The 25551-nt window shown below is 37.7% G+C and overlaps 1 protein-coding gene across 2 annotated transcripts; it reads left to right on the forward strand.

Annotated features, from left to right (window-relative positions):
- Positions 1-3062: 3062 nt before the first annotated feature.
- On the forward strand, positions 3063-25530 carry CRLS1 (cardiolipin synthase 1). 2 transcript variants are annotated; one of them, XM_069546573.1, is made up of 7 exons: positions 3063-3783; positions 6374-6511; positions 10965-11094; positions 20143-20228; positions 21225-21293; positions 22843-22934; positions 24876-25530. In XM_069546573.1, the coding sequence occupies exons 1-7, from the start codon at positions 3478-3480 to the stop codon at positions 24961-24963; spliced, it is 909 nt and encodes a 302-aa protein (XP_069402674.1). In that variant the 5' UTR covers positions 3063-3477; the 3' UTR covers positions 24964-25530. The 2 variants fall into 2 exon arrangements, with proteins under 2 accessions (XP_069402674.1, XP_069402676.1); XM_069546575.1 differs by having other exon boundaries at positions 3310-3919.
- Positions 25531-25551: the final 21 nt, after the last annotated feature.

The raw sequence follows: 25551 nt of genomic DNA on the forward strand, positions 1-25551 counted from the left end.
GTATTTCAATACCTGTGTAAGAAGCTTAAGATTTCTTTTGATAAATACTCAGATTTACAATGACATTCAAATTCCTAGAAGTGTTAGTTGCTCAGTCGTGCCCAACTCTTTTCGACCCCGTGGACTGCATGCAGCCCACCAGGCTCCTCTGTCCATAGGATTTTCCAGGCAAGGATACTGGAGTGGCTTGCCATTTCCTTCTCCTTCCCTACCCAGGGATCGAACCCAGGTCTCCTGCACTGCAGGCAGATTCTTTACCAACTGAGCTATGAGTGAAGCCCCTCAAATTCCTAAGCCACTCTGAACTAAGTTTAAGATGAACTTCAGTGTGGGTCTGTCATCACAGAGCAGAAGGGAATGGTTCAGAGGCCACAAAAACCATTCAAATTCACTTTGACATAGAACTCAACAAGAAGACAGTCCTGTAACATTGCAATATTAATAAATACCAATAATGTAATAATATATCAATAATCAGTATGCACTGGTCATAGCAAACACGCTCTTCCAACAACACAAGAGAAGACTCTACACAAGGACATCACCAGATGGTCAACACTGAAATCAGATTGATTATATTCTTTGCAGCCAAAGATGGAGAAGCTCTATACAGTCAACAAAAACAAGACCAGGAGATGACTGTGGCTCAGATCATGAACTCCTTATTATTAAATTCAGACTCAAATTGAAGAAAATAGGGAAAACCGCTAGACCATTCAGGTATGACCTAAATCAAATCTCTTATAATTATACAGTGGAAGTGAGAGATAGATTTAAGGGCCTAGATCTGATAGAGTGCCTGATGAACTATGGAATGAGGTTAGTGACATAGTAGAGGAGACAGGGATCAAGACCATCCTCATGGAAAAGAAATGCAAAAAAGCAAAATGGCTGTCTGGGGAGGCCTTACAAATAGCTGTGAAAAGAAGAGAGGCGAACAGCAAAGGAGGAAAGGAAAGATATAAGCATCTGAATGCAGAGTTCCAAAGAATAGCAAGAAGAGATAAGAAAGCCTTCTTTAGCAATCAATGCAAAGAAAGAGAGGAAAACAACAGAATGGGAAAGACTAGAGATCTCTTCAAGAAAATTAGAGATACCAAGGGAACATTTCATACAAAGATGGGTTCGATAAAGGGCAGAAATGGAATGGACCTAACAGAAGCAGAAGATATTAAGAAGAGGTGGCAAGAATACATGGAAGAACTGTACAAAAAAGATCTTCACGACCAAGATAATCATGATGATGTGATCACTAATCTAGAGCCAGACATCTTGGAAAGTGAAGTCAAGTGGGCCTTAGAAAACATCACTATTCAGTGGAGCTGTTTCAAATCCTGAAAGATGATGGTGTGAAAGTGCTGCACTCAATATGCCAGCAAATTTGGAAAACTCAGCAGTGGCCACAGGACTGGAAAAGGTCAGTTTTCATCCTAATTCCAAAGAAAGTCAATGCCAAAGAATGCTCAAACTACTGTACAATTGCACTCATCTCACATGCTAGTAAAGTAATGCTCAAAATTCTCCAAGCCAGGCTTCAGCAATACATGAACCGTGAACTCCCTGATGTTCAAGCTGGTTTTAGAAAAGGCAGAGGAGATCAAATTGCCAACATCCGCTGGATCATTGAAAAAGCAAGAGAGTTCCAGAAAAACATCTATTTCTGCTTTATTGACTATGCCAAAGCCTTTGACTGTGTGGATCACAATAAACTGTGGAAAATTCTGAAAGAGATGGGAATACCAGACCACCTGACCTGCCTCTTGAGAAATCTGTATGCAGGTCAGGAAGCAACAGTTAGAACTGGACATGGAACAACAGACTGGTTCCAAATAGGAAAAGGAGTATGTCAAGGCTGTATATTGTCACCTGCTTATTTAACTTATATGCAGAGTACATCATGAGAAACCCTGGACTGCAAGAAACACAAGCTGGAATAAAGATTGCTGGGAGAAATATCAGTAATCTCAGATATGCAGATGACACCACCCTTATGGCAGAAAGTGAAGAGGAGCTAAAAAGCCTCTTGATGAAAGTGAAAGAGGAGAGTGAAAAAGTTGGCTTAAAGCTCAACATTCAGAAAACGAAGATCATGGCATCCGGTCCCATCACTTCATGGGAAATAGATGGGGAAACAGTGGAAACAGTGTCAGACTTTAGTTTTTTGGGCTCCAGAATCACTGCAGATGGTGACTGCAGCCATGAAATTAAAAGACGCTTACTCCTTGGAAGAAAAGTTATGACCAACCTAGACAGTATATTCAAAAGCAGAGACATTACTTTGCTGACTAAGGTCCGTCTAGTCAAGGCTATGGTTTTTCCAGTGGTCATGTATGGATGTGACAGTGGGACTGTGAAGAAGGCTGAGCGCCAAAGAATTGATGCTTTTGAACTGTGGTGTTGGAGAAGACTCTTGAGAGTCCCTTGGACTGCAAGGAGATCCAACCAGTCCATTCTGAAGGAGATCAACCCTGGGATTTCTTGTTAAGGAATGATGCTAAAGCTGAAGCTCCAGTACTTTGGCCAACTCATGCGAAGAGTTGACTCACTGGAAAAAACTCTGATGCTGGGAGGGATTGGGGGCAGGAGGAGAAGGGGACGACAGAGGATGAGATAGCTGGATGGCATCACGGACTCGATGGCCGTGAGTCTGAGTGAACTCCGGGAGATGGTGATGGACAGGGAGGCCTGGCGTGCTGCGATTCATGGGGTCGCAAAGAGTCGGACACGACTGAGCGACCGAACTGAACTGAACTGAACTGAATCAGTATAATGTATAATTTCTATATTAACTAGTAATTAGTGCCATCTTAAAGTTGTTGAATTAAACAGGATGATGCACTCTAGCTTGGCTACTTTTTTTCAGGAAACGATTAATAATTGCTATTATTGACAGTTTCTAATACCCGTATCTTTGGCATATGGACAGCTCAAAAGAGGGAAAAGAACAGACAGCTAGTATTAAATATTTCCTCCGTACTAGGTATTTCAGTAATATTTATACCTCTCACGAAGCGCCCCACCCCCCAACGCCTCCTTCCAGAGCCGCGCACACCTTTGGTTTCGGGGCAGGACCGGAGACGACTTCTGCCCTATACCAGCCACAACTGCCGCGCGGTCGTCGGGTTTGCGCGCTCCTCCCCTCGCCTTCCCACCCACCCCGAAGCCGGTGGGCGGGCTGACAGTGGCTGCACGAAAAACCTCCTTCTCAGCCCGCGAGGCCTAACGGCGCCCGAGTGCCGCCGCCGCCGGGGGCGCTCGCAAGCCCAGCGGCGACGGTGTCGCAAAAGCGTCGCGAAGGCTTCCGTCCTTGGCGATCCGAGGCCACCTGTATAAGATAGCGTGTTGGGGTTTGAGAACCAGGATGGAGGCCGTCGATCTTCTCCAATATTGCGGGGAGTTGATGAGGAAGCGGTTCGCCAGTGCCCTAGATTGCTGAGCTCTCGCCGACTGCGTCCCCCCTCGAGCGCCAGCAGGGTCATGCTGGCTTCGCGGATGGCGCGCGCCTCTTGGGGGGCCCTGCGCGTCGCCGCGTGGGCACCGGGAGCGCGGCCGGGAAAGGGGCGCGCCCGCGGGGCTCTGCTGCCGCCCGCGTCCGGCTGCCTGGGCTTCCTGGCTGAGCGCTGGTGGCTGCGCCCGGCTGCGCTCGGCTTGCGGCTGCCTGGGGCTAGCCCGCGAGCCCACTGCTCGGGCACGGAGAAGGCAGCCTCCGGGCCCGCGACCGGAGAGGACGCTGCTGTTGAGGCCCGACGTGGCCAGTGGGGCCCGACGAGCGCCTCCAACCTGGTACGTACCAAGGAGGAGACGGAGAGGCGACGGCTCCGGCGGGTTCGGTCCCGGACACGAATAACGTGCCCTGGCTGGTCAGGTCCGATGCTTCCATTTCAGAACTTTTAAACCGTTCCCTGAAGAGAAGTTACGGGTAGGTCATTTGGTCGGGACGAGTATCAGCGGTACCAGCCTGATCCTCTTTGCGTCTCAGTGGTCAAGTTAGAATCCTCTCCTCCCCCTCTATCCTCACCTGTAGCTGGACGCTCCTCTGGATATTGCATTGGTAAAAATAGCCTTCACTTATCTTTTTAAAAGCCCATTTTAAATTTTATGAAGCGAATCCCCACTGTTTAAGGCAAGTCTGTGAGCGTCTTCAAAAATATATACAGGCCTTTGTTTGCTTGTGCAGGTTTGGTTAACTACCATTTGACCTTTGGTAACTTTAAACATTGTGTAGAATGAAGGATAACTAATTTAGATCGTTATTAAAAGATCTTTTAACCTCTAATTATAGAAAAAGATTAAGACTTTCTGAGGTAAAGGAGGAAAATATTTGTCTGCTCACCTGTTGAAATACTGACCAAACAGAAGACATTAGAGCATGAGTGTGGGAGAGCTTTTGATGTCATGTAGCAAGACTCATGCAATTATTACATCTTCAATTGTTATGTCTTCAGTGGGCCCCTGTGCTGCTTTCATCAGTTGTACAGCATGGGTTGGGTTGGCCACATCCTGGCAGGGGTCTCAGCTCCATTAATAGCTAAAGCATGTTGGGGTTTGAATGCTGGATGCTTTGAGGTTGCCATATCCTGGCTGAAGTCCTTCCCAGAACGGCAGTAGTTGGTCGAGTATGCCACAGGTTATCTGGTTGGGTAATCTGAGATTAGCTCTCTTAATTTTAGTTTAGAAACGTTTGCAAATTTAATAATTAGAAATTAATGAGGTATTTTAACTGAAATATTTTGTGTGGAGCTAAAAAGAATCCTTTTCATAGTTCCAGGAACATTCAGTCTGGTTTATTAATTCACCAAATGAAATGATGTGGTTGTTTGCAGCTGTGTCTTTAATTTTGTCCCATGGGCATCTCTGTTATGAATTTTGGCCCTCTGTATTCTGACCTTTTGCTTTGTGTTTCCCTTTTCTCAATCATGAAATGTACCCTCCCCTTCCCTCCTCAGTGAGTTGCTATTATACTGGATCAGTGTTTGATTTATCTGTACTGCAGTATCGTCAACAGACTTATCTTTTTTTTCTGGACTCTGAACACTTGGACCTTTGAACTTGAGTTTGGAATGTTTCAAGAATGAGTCCATTTAATTAATATTGTTTACCTTCAATAAAAGGTCCTCCAGTAGAGGTTTGTAGTGCTGATTGTTTCCCAGAAAATTTGAATTTTTCTGTAGCTTTAGTGACAGTATTCTGCTCCCTGACCCCCAAAACCCCATTATCCTTCCATGCTGAGGTGAACATTTCTTGCCAGGTTCTGTTTATAAACACAAGCTTAGTATCATTAGAGAATTGCCTTTTCTTACAGAACGGTTCAAGGTATTTTAAAACAGGTCTTTAGAAGTGGATGCTGTTATTTTCTAAAAGATTAAGATTCAGACAAATTGAGAAAGAGGTTAAATAGGGTTATCTTGTGAGGAGATAGTCCCATGAGATAAAACTGGCAGTCTTGACTCAGTGGAGAAACTAACCTTTAGGAAATGACATTTTCTCTGTATTATTTCTGTACCCAGTTTTGTGCAATGTGTCTTAGTTCTTTAAAGTTGAAGTACCCTTTCGTGAAACAGATTTTGTTTTGGCTAGAAAGTAATGTTCTTTAGAGCAGCTGCCACGGTGCCCTTTTGTTGGTGCCAGCTTCAGACACCTTGCCTCCCAATGAAGTTTCAAGGAATCATGAAGCTCCCATAGGGAAGTTGTGAAAGCCCTAAGCTTCTGGTTGGGGATCTTAACATTGCTGTGGCTATTTTGAACAGATTTCCCAAGGATTTCAGTCACTATTCCTTGTTCCATTTTCTTCCAGCAACTCTCCAGTTTAGTGATGATGTTATGGAGTTAGGTGTTTTTAACCCCTCTTCATTCATATCTCCAAACACTGTGTATGGCATTTAGCAGTCTTTTAATGGGTATGTATAGAAGAGTGAGGAGAGGTTATTTGCAATAAATGTTTTTTAGCCAGAATGCCCATGGTTGATAATTTGGCTTTTTTTCTGACACTTTCTAGACTGTTTGTCTACTTGAAGTATAAGATTTTCCTGAAGTTTCACTTCTAAAAATTTTTTATTTTGTATAAAGGGAAAGTAAGCCTTTAAAAAAAATTTTATTGGATATAGTTGATTTGCAGTGTTGAAGTTTCATTTTTAAAAGCAGTATGTTTTTAGTGTTGAATTCTAATTGTGAAGTCGTGTATTACAATCTTGACTTATATGATATTTTTATACCTTCTCTCTAGTAAGAAAATCTATATATAGTCAGTACTTCAGTCTGTGTTTGGGTACGTGACATACCTATAAGTTGCTGGTGTGTATTTTCCAGTGTATATAGTTATTTAAAGTATGAATTTATAGTATTTAATTTAAATTTTGTTGTCTTTATGTTTCAGTATGAAAACCCATGGACAATCCCAAATATGTTGTCAATGACGAGGATTGGCTTGGCCCCAGTTTTGGGCTATTTGATTATTGAAGAAGATTTTAATATTGCATTAGGAGTTTTTGCTTTAGCTGGGCTAACTGACTTGGTAAGTTGTAAAGGCTCTCCCCTTGTTCTGCTCCCCTTCTAAATCCCAGTCTCCACTACACTGAAATAATGCAGCTTCAGTTTGCTTTTCCTTGGAAGAAAATCCTCAAAGATGCATTTCACCTAGTACTTTTATAAAGGCTTGTCATTAGCATCTATGTGGGACTCTGTTATTCTTTGTATTATCTAAGGAAGGAAGTAAAGGTTGTAGGGAGGCACTGGAGAACTTCTTCATGAAAGAAAAAAGCCTTAGAAATTCTCAAAAGGGCCAACTACTTGCTTTAGGGATATAAATAAAGGAGAGAAGCTGAGACTGTTTTTTTCTGCTTATGTAGCAGAGAGAAATATCTGATCTGCAGCAACAGTTGGTTTTACTGATGGAGAGGGAAGTAGTGGGCCAGTTGTTGTGACCAGAGCTTGTAGAGGCCAGATCTCTGCTCAGGTGTATGCTGGCAGGAGGCCATAGGCTCCCCACAGGTTTGGTCCTTGATTCCTGCTCCATACCCCTCTGACTATCTTCCAGAAGACCCTGCCCTAGGTGGACATTAGGCATGCTTCCTTCCTTCCACTCTCCCAGTAGATGGACAGAGGAGAAGAGAATACTTTGACACCACTGTGTCAGCTTAGAGGGAGGGAAAGATTAGTTCAGGTTATTTCCCAAGTTAGAACTTGGAAAATAATTTTAATAACAGAAAGCTGCACTATGTGTTATATAGGCTTTTGTGGACTGGCCAGTCATTGTCATGTGTGACGTTATTTCTATTTAACACCCACCTGTTGCATAAAAAATAGAAATAGCTTATAAAACATGTCCTGCAAAAACAAAATTGAAGGAAGTGGGGAAATGGTAGAGGAAAAATTTTAAATCAGGACAAAAGCATGTAGAAACAGATGTTGTGTATATATATTATATATTCTTGTACAAGGCTGGTCTGAGATCCAAGTAAGCACCCAGACAAGCAATAGTAATTTGGTGCCTCTTTAAACTGATGTATGTTTGAAAAGTTATGCTCAGTATTTAGTGAGAATAAAGAGAAACTTATTTTCTGTTAATGCAGTTTGTATAATATCTTCCTTTGTAACATCAGCTATTCCCTTTGAGATTCATGGAAACAAAAGTCCACCTGCCCAGTACCATTGTTGAGCGGTATAGAATTATCTGAAGGTTTTGCAGGATAAACAAAGGAGGGTGTTTGCATTGTTATATGACATTTCCAAATGTGCATCAAATACAGTCTCTCAAAGTGGCTACCTCCTCTCTTTTTCAAGAATTTAGCTCCTGTTTGTCACAATTTCTCCCCATGCACACAACCTCTTCGTTTGTCCCTACTTTTATCTCTGAAGTGTGAAAACCTCTATTTATTAAAATGGTCTCCAGGTCTGTCAAAGACCATTATACTGACAATGGAATTTTTTTTTTTTTTCTGGTAATAGACAAGATCTTTTTTGGTTGCTGAATTTGCTTTTTGTTTTTTTTGGTTTATACGTTTTCTTTAGTTGCCACATGAGATTGAAATGTTCATTAAGTGGAAGAGGCCTCATTTACACTTTTCTAAATATAGAGGACAACTGGCATGGTTTTACACTTATACTCCATGGAGGTTTTGATGCCTCTAGAATGGCCACTGGGCAGATGGTTAGACTCATGGAGAGTTTAAGCAGGGGAATGACAAAGCCTGATTTCTGTTGTGTATGGGAAGGGAATTATAGGAATGCAAGAGTAGAACAGAGAAGCTGGTTAGAGGGCATACAATAATCTAGGGTAGTGGGTTGAGAGTATGTTTTGAAGACAGAATTAATAGGTTAATGGATTGGATATGTGGGATGAAAGAAAGGAATTAAATATGAGTGCTAGGCAGTTTCTTTTTTCTTTTCAACAAGCAGATGCATGGAGGTTTACATTTTCTATGATGGTTAACACTCAGAGTAGGACAGAGTTTGTGGGAAAAGAGTTGTTACGCCTGTTCAGATGGAGGTAACAATTGGGTATTTGAATACAATAGTTTGAAGTTGGAGGAAGTCATGGTTAGAGACAGATTTAAGAGTTATTATGTAGATGGTCAAGTCTGGATGAAATCATCTAAGCTGTGGTAAAAGAAGAGAATGGGTCAGAGAAAAGAGCAGTATGTGGAGAAATGGAGAAGGAGCTGGTAAAGGACACTGAAAAGGAAAAACTGGTTAGAAACGAAGAAAATTGAGCAGTAAGTTGTCTTGGATATTAAGAAGGTGCTTCAGTTGCGTTGAGGATAGGTTGGTGACCTTTATGAGTACCATCTCTAGAGGATGGGGCAGTCAGAGTGAGTTGGTGAGCATATGTGAGGTAGTGATGGCAATAGATGTCACTTTGCTTCACAGGGGAATAAAGTCAAGGAAGCGTAGTTTATAAAGAAATATATACTGGGGAAATTTTTGTTATAATTAACTAATTAATTAAATGACTGACTAAGAAGAGAGAGTGATGATGCTCGGGAGGTGGGGGAAACTCACAGAAGGTAAGAGGACCTGGGGTCAGGGATCAGGATAATAGAGATCAATGTGCCTAGATACTGGTGGGTGGTGGGATTCAGAGGTGGGAATATGAGGGAGTGCTGACAATCTGCTTTTACTTTTTGAGGAAATACGGACATGATCATGAGCTAGAGAGAGGCTTTGGGAGGGATGGAGTCAGTTTGTGGCAAGGGCAGGCTGAAAGGAGAAGGCCAACATAGTAAGCAGGTGTAGGTTTACCAGGCAGTATTGAGTGCCCACAGGAGATTTGTGGTCATGTAAAAGTGAGACTGATCAGCTTATGTAGGTGTTTTTGGGTGTTCAGCTGTTTGGGTATCAGCTTAAAGTACATGATAGATGTATTTAAGTAGTATTGAGAGAGAGTGGAATAGGGAGTTACAGAGATTTACAAAGAAAAAGTGGTGTTGATGACCTTGGAATCCAGTGTGGGTAGAGGAGCAATGAGAGTGAGAAGATGACGGTGAAAAAATGGGAGATTGAGATCAGAAACTGAACTGGCACCTGAATCTTCCGAGGCCCTAACTCCCAGGTCTAGGCTCTTTCTGTTAGTGTTACCTCTAGTATACTTAGGAAAATAGATTGTTTTCAGTTGAGGTAGTAATAGTTGATAACGGATATTTTTGAGGATTTACGGAGTGCTGAGTGCTAAATAGATTTTAATCATGTTATGTACTGAGACATCCTACCCTTTGAGGTAGGTAGCATTATCTCTCTTTTACAGGAAGGAAAGGAAAGGAAAGGAAAGAAAAGGAAAGGCCTAAGCCTCAGTTTCGGCTTAGGCCAAATGTTGTGCCCAGAGTTACACAGTTAAGTGAGTAGGAGAGCGAGTGCTTACATTCTGCTGTGAAGACTAAGTTCTTAACCGTTATCCTGTATGACAACTGTCTCTAAGTTATTGGAATACTTGAGAATTGGAGGACTTATCCTTTAAAATGTACCATGTTAAATTGTGTCTAAAGTAATTTGATCTTTTTCCTTGGAAATAGGACTAGAAAATTCAAACATTTGTTGAAGCTTGAAGTTAAATAAAATGAATAAAAGCCAGGTAGGGACTTGGAAAATCAGAAAATAGCTACGTTGTTTAATGAAAATAGGCAGTACTTGGTTTCACTCAATTTTCTTCCCATTCCTCAAGTGAGCTTGGAGATGTGGATTTTTTGAGGTAAGACTTTGAATATTTAAATATTGGCAACTAATTTATATTTTGAAAACCTCTGGGCAGTTCAAACAAAACCAGCCTGCAGGCCCCTTGGCTCCCAGGAAACCAAGTATGACCTCTGCTGTAAAATATAATTTGTTTCCAAGAGTAGTGAAAATCAAATTTTAAGTAGGCCAAATACAAAGGATTGAATATTTTATTCAGGTACAAGTCATGCAAATCTAGTCAGCCATGGAATTAACAGTGGCACTAGACAAAAAATATTGATGATAACAGTTAAAAATAATAACAGCTAAAACTTAGAGAATTGGATACTGTTATAGAAAAGTAGGTAGGAGTGGGAGTTAGGAGATTTTGCCGTTAAAGAGTAACCCTTGCAAGTAAAAGCAGCTATTTTGGGTGTAGTGAAATAGCCGAGGATTTGAGAGTAGGGGGTGCCTAGTCTATGCTTTGTCAGTCATGCTTTCTTTGAGTTTTATTTGGGTTCTTTGAATCTCTAAATTTGTGTCTGGGTTCATCCCTCAAAGGGGCATTGTGGAAACATTGAGAAGTAGCTGAAGGCCTTGAAAAAGAAAAGTACTGTAGGAAAGTAAAATTATTTTCTAACCAATTGGTAATTTAAAAGTTAAATGTATACCAGTAAAACAGGAGATTTGGGAGTAAGAAACAGGAGAGGTTTTATCTACATTTTATGAAAGTATAGTTATTCTGGTACCTTTTAATCTTCAAGATACCTACTCTGTACCCATTATGACATTTATTTAAAAAAAAACACTTCTATTTTCAGTTGGATGGATTTATTGCTCGAAACTGGGCCAGTCAGAAATCAGCTTTGGGAAGTGCTCTTGATCCACTTGCTGATAAAATACTTATCAGTATCTTATATATTAGCTTGACCTATGCAGATCTTATTCCAGGTAAGAGCGCCGTCATGTGTGCTTTTAAATAGTACAGGGAAGAGTGACATTAGTCAGCTTAGGATTTCTCTTGATTAACAGACAAATAATTTTTGTTCCAAAAATATGTTTTTCAACTTTAAAGTGTTTCCCTAATTTTATTTTTTTGTTTCCCTAATTTTAAACTATTGAACTGTTTTGCTTGCCATGCTGTTTGTTTTACTTTCAAATTTATGACTTTGTATATGCTAGTAGAATCTGTTTTCTTAGTAAAATTGTTTAAAATTAAAATTGAGCACATATTTCACAGTGCCAATTTACATTATCCTAGAATCTTTTGAAACTATTAAATTTTCTCAGTGTGTAGCTGAGAATTTAAAGTTTTCCTGAGTCATCTTATTTACTAAGTACAGTTTAATAAATGAGAGTTCTGAAGGCCTAGAGATGTCTATAAAATTTCACTTTGTTATTATTATTACTAGACACTATTATGCAATTTCAATTATCATGTAGTTTGTACATAGTCTGAATACTCTTTGTAACAAACTTTTATGATCTTTTGTATTTTGTACTGCTTTTTGGGTTGTTCATTTTCTGCTTCAGCTGTGTTTCTGTTTTTATCCTTTGGTGCAGGTTAAACTGTTTATTTCTGAGTTAGAAATAGGATTGAAAACAAAGAAACTGCCACTTGCTCCTTCAGTACCATGCTGTTACTGACATTTGATAGGAAGAAGTGTAGTGGTGTTTCAGTCTAGTACATTCTTCTCAATCTAGAGATTCTTTTTCTCCTCCATCATTAGGCTTTTAAATCTGCATGACCAAATTTAAAAATGAATTAAACTACTGTTTGTGTGCTTCTTTGAAAGTCATGATTATGGTGTGTATATGGTTGGGAGTATTGAATGGGCAGGAGTATGCTATAATAATATAGATAATTTGTAGGAAAAAAGATCCTAAGGAGCATTCTGTTAACATTCATAATTAAGATTATTGTGTGGTGTGTGTATTTTCATGCTTCCCATGAAGCTTTTTCAGAGTTACTTTGTATTTTGTTGTATTGTTTTACACAAAGGTTAGCCAGGTATTTTCCTGTTGAAAGTAGAGACTGTTTCTAGGTTTTGGCATTATGGATAATGTTGGTGTAATTGGTGTAGGTTGCTTTTCAAGCCTTCACTGTCACTGATTATCATTCTGGGCTCTTCCATTCTCTGTCTCCTGTGTCGGGTCTGTGTTTCCCATGGCTCCCATGGCTCCCGTGTGGAGTGCAGTCTCCAGTTGTTTCTTGTGCTCGGATGCAGCATGGCAGCAAGCTTTTAGAGGCATACAGTGGCTTTATTCTGCAGATGTCTAAAATGTCTTTATTCTACCCTCCATGCTTGATTGAAATTCAAAAGGGGTATAATTTTCAGTTGCAGATTGTTTTCGCTCAGAATTTTGAAGACCTTGTTCTATAGGTTTCCAGATTTCATCTTGCTGTTGAGGAGTCTCATGCCATTCTGATACCTTTTCCTTTATATGTGATTATGTTTTGAATTAGAAACTTTTAAGATTCTTTTTTTAACATTATTCTTAGTTGATGGTTTAAAAAAATTCTCTCAGATTAATTAATTTTCTAACTGCTTCTTTGGACACTCAATTATCCATCCCAGCACTTTTTATTAAAAAACCATTTACATATATACATGAATCCTTTTCTGGGTTGTCTAGTTTATTCCCCATTGATTTGTCTGTCTTTGTTTCAGGACTGTCCCTAATTACTACTACTTTGCTAAAAGTCTTCATATATGATAGAACAAGTTTTTCTATCTTGATATTCTTACCTCTTGGCATTTTGATTTAGAATCAGCTTTCAAGTTTCCCAGAAAAAAACTTGTTGGGATTTTATTGGGATACATTGAATTTACAGATTTATTTAGACAAATTGACGTTTTTATAATGCTGTCTTCTAGTCCGCAAACATATTGTATATACTCTATTTAGGTTGTTAATATGTCAAAATGTTAGTTATTTCTTGAGAAGTAATCAGTAATTATTAGATTTATTCCTAGGTAACTGATAATTCTTGATTCTTTTGTAAATGTAGCTCTGTTAATATTTCATTTTGTCATAGCTGCTTATTTATAAGATCCATTTCTAATGTTAATTTTTGTGTCTAGCAAAAGCTGAACTCTTATTCTAATAATATAAATGTATATTCTCTTGGAGTTTCTGCATCCTCAATTATGTATTGTCTATAATTGATGACAGTGTGTTTCTTCATCAGCACTTTTATCTTTTTAAAATTTTGCCTCACTATAGTACACAGTGCAGTGTTGACTAAGAGTGGTGTCTATGTCTTATTTTCAGTCTCAGAAGGAAAGATTTCAATATTTCAGTATTAAATATGACATTTCCTGTAGAGTTTTGTAGAACCCCTTCGTAAGGGTAAAGTTCACTTCTACAGGGAGTTTGCTCAGAAGTTTTTTTTATGTTGGATATTGAATTTTATGAAATTTCTTTTTCTTCATGTATTATGGTAGTTATATTTTTTCCCTTTTAGCTTAATGTATGGTGAATTACATTATTGATTTTCTAAATTAAATCAACCTGATGACATTCCTGTTATAAATCCAACTTGATCATGGTATGTTTTGAAGATATTGCTGTATTTGGTTTACTACTGATATTTTGTCAGTTCATATCTAGATTCATAAAATTGGCTTAAAATTCTTTCCTAAAAATGCCCTTGTTAGGTTTTAATATCAAGTTTTATACTAATCTCATAAAATGAATTTTAGGGAGTGTACTTCCTCCCCGACCCCCCATTCTTGGGAAATGTTTGTGTGAGATTTCAGTTATTCCTTTGAATGTTGGTAGAACTTGTTGAAGCCATTGCTTCCTGGAGTTTTCTTTGGGAAAACACTTTAAAATAATTGATTCACTTTTAAAAATATATATATGTTCAGTTTTTTCTGGTTCATCTTTTGTTTGTCTTGTTAGTTATGATGTTTTTCTAGGAACTTGATTCATTTCAGCGACATTTAAAAAAATTACCATAAGCTATTTATAAGTTAAAGTTATCCACATTAACTTTTTGATGTCTGTAGGGTATGTAGTGTCCCCCCTTTCATTCTAATTATTAGTTATTTGCCCTATTTTTCTTTGACTTGTCTTGCCAGAGGTTTGTCAGTTTTGTGAATCTTTACAAAGAACCAACTTTGAGCTTTGTCAAATTTCTCTGATTTATTTCTGTGTCATCCTTTGGCTTTTCTCCGATGTTCTTTTCTAAATCCTTTAGATCAGTCCTATCTCGTAGAGATATAATGGGAACCATAGATTTAATTAAAATTTTTTTAGTAGTTATATTCATAGTGAAGGGAAACAGGTGAAATGTGTGTGTGTGTGTGTGTGTGTGTGTGTGAGATTGTTCTGCTGCAGTGGAGACAGCATGTTCTGCACATGCATTGCTGCCTGTGCTACCCCCTCCCCTTAATAACATTTTATTCAATCCACTAGATCAAAAATAGTCATTTCTTTGTATAAACGATAAAAATCATTCATGAGATTTTTTTTTTGATACCCTGTCTTCAAAAGCCAGCGTGCGGTTTGTACTTACAGCATCTCAGTTCAGACTAGACACATTTCAAGGGCTTTATGTATGTAGCTGCTGGCTACTGTATTGAACAGTGCAGCTGTAGATGAATGTTTAACTCATTCTTTTTTTTGACCATGCTGTATGGCTGGTGGGATCTTTGTTCCCTGCTTAGGAATCGAAACTGTACCCCCTAAGTGGAATCATGGAGTGCTAACCACTGGACTACCAGGGAATTCCCTCAGCTTTACTTTTTTAATGTTTCCATTTAAGGCATTTTGCATTTTCCTTTTCACTGTTTCTCATATGTTGATATTTGTGTTCTTATCATTATCTGAATTCAGAGTAATCTGTTTCTATTATGATTTTTCTTTGGCCTGTGGAGTTAATAAAAATTTATTTCTCAATTTGTGGGATTTTCTAACAATTTTTGTTGTTACTGATTTTGGGCATAATTACCTGTATTCAAAGAACATGCTCTGTGATTTTCAGCCCCTCAGTCCAGTATACAGTAAAATTTTATAAACAAAATTTTTAGGCATTTTTTGAGTGAATGTATATTCTGTGATCATTGGGTGTGATGGTCTATGTGTGTCCATTTCATCAAATTTTTAGTGCTAATAAATTACTTTTATTTCTTTTTTTATTTTACTTTTATTTCTTTACTGACATTTTTTACATTTAGTCTGCTTTTCTGTCAGTTACTGAGAGAGTGAAGTTTCCTGCTGTGTCTAGTTTTCCATTAGTTTTTCTTTTGAGCTCTGACTTTTGTTTTGTGTCTCTTGAAGTTATGCTGTTAAGTACATATAAAGTAAAATTGTTATGTCGTCTTGGTGAATTGAATATTTTATTTTGAAGTGACCTTCTGTATCTTTAGAAATGATTTTTGCTTTTGTCTGTTTTTTTTTTAATATTACCTTAGCTACACTAGCTTATCTCTGGCCAGTGTTTGCATGATAAATAAATCTTTCACTTTCAACTTGTCTACGTCTATTTTAGGTATTGGTTGTAAATAACATATAATAGGCTTTTAATATAGCCAGTCTAAAAATATTTTCTCTCTCAACTGGAACATTTAATCCATTTACTATGATTACTGCTATTTGTGTAGCAGTCTTCCATTTTACTCTGTGTTTTATTTGACCCATATGTTCGGTCCTACTTTTGTCTATATACAGTCTGAATATTTGTTTGGCTGTGTCACGTTAGTTGCGTCATGTGGCATCTTAGGTTGTGGCACGTGGACTCTCTAGTTACGTATGGGCTTAGTTGCTCCATGGTGTGTGGGATCTTACTTTCCCCACAAGAATACCGTGCAATTGTCTACTCATTTCTGTTGTTGGTAATAAGAAATCAACTGTTAACTCATTTCATTTTCCAAGATATTTTTAAACTCTGGCTGCTTTTAAGATTTCTTCTTTCTCTTTGGTTTTTCATAGTTTCAAAGTATTTGGTGTGATTTTTCTTTTTTATTTATCCTGCTTGTGATTTGTTGGGCTTTTTAATGTATAGATTGATATCTTTAATCAGTTGTAAAAAATTCTGAGGCCCAGTCTTCAGGTATTGTTGCCTGTTTTTCTCCTTTTGGGACTGCAGTGTATCTGTGTTAGATCTCTCTGTATTCTTTAAGTGTCTGAGCCTCTTTTCTGCATATTACCTACTCATTTTATTTTTCTAAACTCCATTCTAGGTGATGACTAATGAAGCTGAAGCACACTCTTTCATTGCACTGCGTCTCTTGTCAGCTGAGCCAAATTCATTTAACTCTTCTATTGTATTTTTTTGTTATAGACTGTCTATTTTATTCTTCTTCAAACTTAGCAAATCATCTTTTATAGTTTCCAGTTTCCTGCTGAAATTTTCATGTATGTCCCTTTAATTTTTATATATAGCCCTCTGAACATAGTAAGCTTTAATTTTATAATATCTTTTGAGAGTCTCTTTCGTGTGTCTGTTTCTATTGATTTTTACTCATGGTATCTTACGTCTTTGGTATTTTTAAACTGTTAGACACTGTATTAATATTTTAAAATAATTTGGAGAAATATTTTGATGTATAGGATGATGGCATCACTCTCTGGAAGAAATTTTTTGTTCAGTTCTGCCAGGTGTCTAGGAATGCTGATAGTCTGGGACTACCTAGATGGCCAGATAAAACATTCTTTTAAGGTTTAGTTTACTTAGGGCCAACTCCTCTCTCAACTCTGTGGGAGTATTTGTTCAGATCCTAGCTTAAAGCTAGGAAGTGGTTTGTCACTGCCCAACCTGAGGACTCTGGGCTTTGACTACGGTTCCGCCGTCATATAAAGCTGCCAAAACCCCTTTGTTTTATTTGGTTTTGTTGCTTACTTCTCTAGGGTCACAGACAGTGGCTCTGAGTGCCTAGGCTTATTTTCTCAAGTTCTCATTGTGATACTTTCTTAGCATCCTATAAGCTTTTCACTTTCAAGTTTTTTAAAAAAATGGTCTTTAGTTGTGTTAGCAGGAGAATTACTACCTACTCAGATATTAACAGAAGCTGAACCTGAGGACCTTTTTTTTTTAACCTTGTTGGCCTGAGAGTTTACAATAGTCTATGTTCTAGAGTCTGTCTTCCATTGTGCTGGGTAATGAGAAGGCCCCTTCAGTCTGAAAGCTTATTCTTCAGTTCTAAACATTTCTCTCTAGATTCTCTTATTGGAAACTCTCTTTTATTCTCTTTCTGGGAGATTTCTTCAACTTTGTCATTTATCCCTTTATTGACATTTTTATTGATGTCATTTTTAATTTCCAAGAGCTCTTGTTCTGTGTGTTCTTTTTTTTTTTTTTTAAAGTCCTTTTCTTACATCATAGGTGAATATCATCATTTCAGGATATCTTCTGTTTATGTGTGTGTATGTGTGTGTACTCTTTCTTTTTTCCTGTTTTTTTGGTCTCTCTTTTATGATGGAGGCTTTGTTAAAATGGCTACTGATCCTTGGCTACTCACTTCGTAAAATGTTAACTGGGTGCTCTCTGAGCTTTGGTGGAATTCATGGAGTGGTATCATTCCCTCCAGGGTGAACAGACATGGAGGGACCAGACATGGCCCTGAATTTTCAGTACTTGTAAGTCTGTTCTGTAGATAGGAGCTCTGTATCTGCTCCTTAGAGATTGTGGAGGTCCTGATTTAGAGGTTAGCATGTAGAACAAATGTTGGCAGACTTTTTCAGTCAAGGCCAGATAGTGAATAAATATTTCCAATTTTGTGGGTCATGTGGTCTTTGTTGCTTCTACTCAAGTCTGCTATTGTAGTGTGAAAATAGCATAGAAAATACATAAACAAATGAGTGTGGCTGTGTGTTAAATTTTCAGTGCAACAGTATATGCTATTGATAATGATCACTTTGTGTGTAAAAGTGACTTGATTTTATTATTTCCCTGTTAACACTAATAAATTTGCCCATGATGTACTTCCTTGTTGCAGAAACTGTATTTCAGACAGAATTAGCAAATAGAGAAGAAAACCTTGGAGCATTCCCTGACACATTTTACACCTCCACTAACATGCTGTCGTACTCTAATAGACAAAGGGAAAGCTGCTTTAGCCCTGGAAGAAAACGGAAGGGAAGACTGAGAAAGAAGGCAAGAACAGTTAGGAGATTCAAAAACCAGGGAACTGGACAAAGTTGCCCTTCGAATGAAAGATAAGAGCCTGTATGTACAGTATACAGGCTGTCAGTTGGCAGAGGCCTTGCAGCCCCGGTCTCAGTCTGGCTGTATTGAGAACCCCCAGGAAGCTTTCATCTATGCTTTTACAAAACTTTTATGAGGTGATTCTGTGATGAGTAGTTAGTTTGGGGAACACTTGGTTTTTTAAGCAGTTCTTTCCTCTATCAAACAGATTGACAGATGGTGAACTGAGTCCAGAGATGCATTTTGCAGTACCACTGACTAACTGGTGACCTTGGCCAGGATATATAATCTGCCTGAGGCTTGTTTTCCTATTGGTAAAATGGAGATAATGATGGTTCACATTTCATGGAGATGATATGTAGATTAAATGACATAATATGTATATAATGCTTAAATTGTGCCAGATGCTCAATAAATGGTAATTTTGGTAGTTAAGAAAACTAGAACCCACTGCTTTGCAGTATATTGAATCACCTCATCTGTTCTTCTGTAGAAACCTCTTATTTATATTCTTTTCCACTTGTGGTGATGAACTACAATAACAGATGTTTATTTTCCTGTAATGTTGTGTTTACTATATATAATTTGCATGAGTTTGCTGCATTTTAAACTCTGTTATTTGATTTTGCAGCTGATTATTGCTATATAGAAAAGTTGGGTTTACAGGCACAAAAACCCTGCTAAAAATCATGACTGGATTGTTTTTTTATTTGGTTCATACAGTGGAGTCTTTTTTATGCTTTAAATGCCGTGATTTGAGTGGATAAGCATTTTCTCTTTAGAATCATCTTGTCATGAAGTACTACACCATAGATCAACATTTATATGTATATAACAGCCACAACCAGCAGAGATTTAAGTTTTAAATTTGTAATTAATTAGTGAGATTGTTCTTAAGTTGCTGAACCAATAGAATGTCAGAATTGGAGCAGACCATAAGGATAGCCTTAAAGGTAATTCAAGAAGAGCTGTTTGAAGGTATTATGGAAGGGCTATGCATGATCCTTTTATTTTACTAAATGAAACAATTTGAACTGAGTGTTAGCCTCAAGATTTTTTCCTTTAAAAAATATTTCTTTTTAATAAAATGTGATTTATAGTCATGGTTAAAACTTCCTTTGATGTGGAAGGATGTTAAGTGAAACAAGACCTCTGCCCCCCCATTCTCACTGAACAGGGGAGCAGGAGGAGTTCCTTGGGTGTCCATTTAAAATGTCCTTCTTCTGGCTCTGGGGCCATCCTGTAGGATCTTAGGAATAATGAGAAAACAAGTTGAGTTCATGTTTAGTTAGAATTCATTGACTGAATGAGCAGAAGGAAAAATGGAAATTGCTTGGATAGGAACTGGCCAGGCAAAATTGAAGATATTGTTTCTCCACAAGTGGTACATATAGCAAAATTTGCTGTTCATAAAATAATCTAGACTACCCATAAAATAATCTAGACTACAGAAGCAAACAGTCAGTTCTTGAAAGTCAGAATGGCTTGAGTCCTGACATCTTTTCCAACCTGTTTACAGTCCATTCCATGTAATTATAGTGAGGTTATCTTTTTCCAAGCTTATAAAGCTGAGAAGTAACAAGGAAATGGTGGTGGCTGAGTAGAGCTGACACTGATAATTACAACTTAAAAACATAATCTGTCTTTCACCTTGTTCTGAAGGCAGGTAAAAGAATATAAAAATTACTGGTTCATGGTAAGGACCCTAGACAGGCATCAATAAATGTTTATTATAAAATTTTTACTTAGGTGAAACACCAGTTAATGGTAAGGCTTTATGTTATGTGTAATGTCTAAATAATTTTCAGAATTCCAATCAAAATTATCTTATATTTGATTTTCAGTTCCACTTACTTATATGATAATTTCAAGAGATGTAATGTTGATTGCTGCTGTGTTTTATGTCAGGTATCGAACTCTTCCAACACCGGTGAGTTTGTTTCAAAAAAATGTTTTTTAGTAGTATTTGTATCTTAAGGCAAAAGGAAAAAAAAACACTATAGTGTACTGATTTTCATGAGAATTTTATGGGATTTTATGGGAATAATTTATGACAATTATGTATTTAATCCATTTACTAGGAATTTAAAGAAAACAGACTATCATCTTGCTTTTGAATCACCGTTATAGTAGCTGTTCAGTGAACATGTGACTAATACATTTTTTTAAAGCATGTTTTTATTTTAAGTCCAAGTCGTTTTAGTTGATAGCCCATAAAACTCAGGCCAACTAGTCCTGTCCCTAGCAGCAAACTCTTTTAGGAATGTTTTTTGTTTTTTTGTTTTTTAATATTTATTTGGTTGTGCTGCCTCTTAGTTGTGGTATGCAGGGTCTTCAATCTTCATTGCAGCTTGTAGGCTCTTGTTAGTTGTGGCATGTGGGATCTAGTTCCCTGACCAGGGATTGAACCCCGACCCCTTGCATTGGGAACTCAGAGTCTCAGCCACTGGACCACCAGGGAAGTCCCTTCTTAAGAGTGTTTTGTGTGACTAAGCACCCTTTCCTGTGTAACTTAGCTTCTACTATGGATTCTCTAGAACTGGTTTTTAAAAATTACAGTTTTATAAGCATAGGATAATTTGTTTGCACTTTTGTTCATTGGCTTTACAAATATTTGAGCAGATAAGCATAACTTAGCTAATAATCACTACATGAGCATAACAGCCTCATCTTTTGATTCCCAGTCCAGTGAAAATGTCAACATTTTATTCATTTTGATTTTTTAACCTATAAAGGAAAAACAGTGATGAGGGAGATTTGTTTAGTAAAAAGATGTCATCAGCCAGACTTTGTGATAGATCTAGCATATAGCCAGGCATGTGGTATACACTCAGTAACTGTTACATATATTAATAATAGCAATATATTTATTTTAAACTTAATACATTGAATAAAGTTTATCCTTTTTTTTTTTGTCCTCTGCCAGCGAACACTTTCTAAATATTTCAATCCTTGTTATGCCACTGCTAGGTTAAAACCAACTTTCATCAGTAAGGTAAGAGACACACAACATCCTTTTAAGTTATTATTCCCTTGTGGATTATTATAATGAGTATAAACCTCAGTCTGGAGCAGCTGAAAATAAGATAGATTTTAATGCATTGACCGTAGTGGATAGAGTGGAGTCATCAACCCAGTTCTTTTGTCCTCCAGGCTCTCTGGAGCTCTAGTATACATGTATGTTTCGTGATAGTAGTCTGGTGGTCTAAGAATTCAAGTCTCTGAATGAAGTATTAGGGCCATCACATAGGGGAGGTGGAGAAAGTAGAAGTATGATTGCATATTGATTGAGACACGAAGAGAGTATGAAGATTTCTTTCTGCTTTCATTATCCACCCCTCCCAGGTGCAATATCCATGCAATTACATGGAAAGAGATAGGAGAAAGTTTTATTCACTAATAAACAACTCCTGCTCTTAGTTATCTATCTGTTGTCCTGAGCCCTTTTCAGGACAATAACTTCATGCTAGTCTTTGCACACAGAGAGGACACTGTTAATGCCTATTGAGGCACTTAAGTTTGCTGTAATTATTTTGCTCCATCCCTGTGATAGAGGTTTAACAGGTTAGGAATGCCAGTCATCTTTGGGACAAAAGGATGATTACTCTTAAACCAGAGACTCCCTGGGGTTAATTTTTACCTACAAATATGGATTGGTTGGTTGGTTATTTGTTTATTTATCTATTTGTTTATTTCTGTGACTTTTATATGTATCAAGTATAGCAATTGAAGTATAGCACCATATGGAAAGTGGCTTAAAGAGGTGCTAGGAACAAATGCCTCAACTCCTTGGTCTTACAAGAAGTTCTTCAGACAATTTTTATTACTTCTTTTTAAAAATGGAGTGGAATCCTTGTAAGCTGGCTGCAGAATGGATGAGAGAACATTGGTGCTTCCTTCAACATATCAGCTACTTTCCCAGAATGTTTATCTATAGATGAGTAGAGAAAATCTCCAGTGGTTTTGTCGTCTTCCTTTTCTCCACCATACTGTCTTTTAGGGTAGGGAAACCTACTCATTTCCTCCTGAGAGCCTCTCTCATGGAGATGAATGCACTTCAACTTTCTAACTTGCATATCTAACCTACTGCTAGTGAAAGGAGCATTAAATGAAGTGCCGGGAAATCTGGGTTCTCAGTTTGGGTCTGTAACCTGCTAGACTATAGGCAAGTCACTTAACTCATGACCTTTTCACCTGTGAAGAGTAGCCTCACTATTTCCATATTCTCAGGTCTGTTTTAATGGGTAAATCAGAAAAAGGCAAAGAACTTTACAATGTTACTGAATTGTTATGAAAATTCAAGATAATGGTGTTTTCTGATAGTTGCCCTTCCCCACCTTTTGCAAAGGGCAGCTGTGCAGACAGATGAGCCAGTTAGTGAAGTTCAGCCTTTTGTGTGAATGCCAGCTTTTTTGGCAGAGATGTTACAACATCAGGCATGCTGAGAGTCTGTTGTGTTATACTGTGATGGGTTATGCCTTTCTCTCATGAGCTTGAAACATGGCTGGGTTGGCACTGTTCATTTGTGACTTCTTTTTTTAAAGGTAAACACAGCAGTCCAGTTAATCTTGGTGGCGGCTTCTTTGGCAGCTCCAGTTTTCAATTATGCTGACAGCATTTACCTTCAGATCCTGTGGTAAGCTTAACTTAGAATTACTCTCTGAGGACATCAACAAAATGGCTTATTGTGACAATCCTAGAATTACTTAGTCCTTAATCATGTTTCTTAAACACTGGGTAAAGCTGTAGGAGCTATATTTTTTGATTGATACCATTTTTAAGAAGCTTACTATCAATTATAGGATGTAGAAGTTATAGGGGCTTTCCTGCGAGTTATAAGGGATGAGAGATATTATGTTGGGGTTTTGGAGGAGAGAAAAATGTTCCAAGTAGGAAGAGGAGGAAAAGCTGCAGGGAGGAGTGGCATTTGAGCCATGAAGTCCAGTTGGAGAGAGACTGAGGGGAAGCCTTTCTGGTGAAGGACAGACCCTGGCAAACTCAGATGTATAGGAGAGTGGGTAAAAGGAAGTGCACCCGGCCTCATGAAGGGGCAGAGTGGGGAAGAAACTTAGAGAAAGGAGTTTGAATTTTATTTTGTTAAGATTATGTGTAGCCTTGAAAATGTGTCAGATTCATACTTTGAGTCCATGTACATCACACCGATACTAAAGCTCTATATTTTAACTATATTTCTAACTTAATAATTAAAGCATTGCTTGATGCAGTCTGAGCCAGAAAATGGTTAACTAAAGTCAGCTAAGCTAAGAAGCTTTAAAAATGATACACATGCTGAACATTTTATTTGTTAAAATATAAATTGTACTCTCATTCGTCCTATATCTTCTGGTATAAGCCCAACTCATTTTCTTTGATTATAGGCTCATCAGTAGGATATTTTTTCTTTCTTGCAAAAAAACTGCATCCATAATACAAACTCTGATTTTCATTTTCTTTTCTTTTAAAATGATATAAGAATGTAAGACATTTATGAAGTAGAGTATAGAAACTTTGTAGATTTTTATTATTTTCTCCAGTATTTTAGCAATTATATTGTCTACTTGTTGTTTAGACACTAAGTTGCATTGAACTCCTTTGCCACCCTGTGGACTATAGTAGTCTGCTAGGTTCCTTCTGTCCATGGGATTTCCCAGGCAAGAGTACTAGAGTGGGTTGCCATTTCCTTCACCAGGGGATCTTCCCAACCCAGGGTCAAACCTGTGTCTCCTGCATTGGTAGGCAGATTCTTTACACTGAGCCAGCAGGGAAGCCCATATTGTCTACTTACTTCAACAGTAGTGTTTAGCAGATTGCCTTGCCTTTCCAAGGCTTCTAGCTTAATTCTCAGAAATAGCAACTCGTCCTACATGTATATTTCATTAAATTTATGTGTGAATTTAGGATATTAAACTGGCATAAACAGGTTTGGGGTCAAACAAAAATGGTCTTGATGAACCTGCACCTCACCTGGCAGAAGCAGAAGCTCATATGTGCATAAAAACGAACCTATTAGCTGCATACAGTCAGCGAGCCCTGAGCGTCACACATGTCGTTTCAAAGAGAATATGATTAATTTCTATTAATTTTAAGTAAAGAAAGATGAATTGTATTAAAAATGACTCAGATTATTAGAATTCCCCAAACGTGCAAGAAATAGCTTCTAATACTAATACTCCTAGCAGCATGGAACAGTGGGAGAAGCACAAGTGCTCTAGAGTTGGAACCAGGCCAGACTCATAGTTCTGTGGCCCTGAGCAAGCTCTCTGGGGCAGTGTCTCCTCTGGAAGGTGAGGCTGTGAAAATAAAACCACCTGTCATACAAAAATGTCTGGGTAAAAATGACAATTGCTGTTATTTTTTCAGATTCGTTAACTAGATTAATTCTGTTTGACATTATTGATTCAAATGAAGTCTTAAGGAAAAGCGATATATTTAGATTCTTGTTAAAAAAAATTATACTAACAGCCATTTTTACTTTTAAACAACTCTTTTAAATGTATTCTTTAGTATATATTATGTGTATTCTTTATGTATATTTATAGTTACCATTTAAACTAAATTTTCTTTTCTTCCATAAAAGGTGTTTTACAGCTTTTACCACAGCTGCATCAGCTTACAGTTATTATCATTATGGCCGGAAAACTGTCCAGGTGATAAAAGGCAGATGAAAAGTCATCCATTATTGTTAACAAGGAAGCAGTACACATCAACAATGGCAGGGCCAGTGGAAGTCTACAGGAGTTCCCTCATTTTCGTGTTCAGCTTGAAGGAGGACTTGTCAGAACAAACCATGTCATCAAAATTTTAAGTAATGTGCATTGACAATAAGCTTGATCATGGGCATATACAGAATTTCCAACATATTTTTAAATACAAATAAAACTATAATTTAGGATTTTTTTATCTTAGGTTTCTTGATTAATTTATAAGTAGCAATTCTAGTTATTTTCAGTCTTTTTTTAAAAGCCATTTAAAAAAATACATTGAAAAAGCCAGCTGAGAGCATGGAAACTGAAGAGTTGTCACTTTAATAAATTTAGATTGCTCACAAAGCACTAGAGAGTGTCCTGGGGTTAAATATAAAATCCTGTATAACTTAGGTGCACAGTTGTATGTTTGACTTTTAGATCTGTGTGTGTATTAACAGTACATGTCATTAATATTTGATTATCTAGGATAATGACTATAAAGGTAGCTTAGTTTTGGATAAAATAAACTTGTAAAGAGATTTAAAATGTAGTCAATTTTGAAATCAA

Source organism: Ovis canadensis, chromosome 13 (genome assembly GCF_042477335.2).
Source record: "Ovis canadensis isolate MfBH-ARS-UI-01 breed Bighorn chromosome 13, ARS-UI_OviCan_v2, whole genome shotgun sequence".
In the NCBI taxonomy this organism is placed as follows: Eukaryota; Metazoa; Chordata; class Mammalia; order Artiodactyla; family Bovidae; genus Ovis; species Ovis canadensis.

What these genes read in the sequence shown, in the direction of transcription:
- CRLS1 (XM_069546573.1), top strand. Translation starts at nt 3,478, where the DNA reads ATGCTGGCTTCGCGGATGGCGCGCGCCTCTTGGGGGGCCCTGCGCGTC. An exon ending in CTATGCAGATCTTATTCCAG is followed by an intron (nt 11,095 to 20,142) that starts GTAAGAGCGCCG and finishes TTTGATTTTCAG; the next exon opens with TTCCACTTACTTATATGATA. An exon ending in AACCAACTTTCATCAGTAAG is followed by an intron (nt 21,294 to 22,842) that starts GTAAGAGACACA and finishes CTTTTTTTAAAG; the next exon opens with GTAAACACAGCAGTCCAGTT.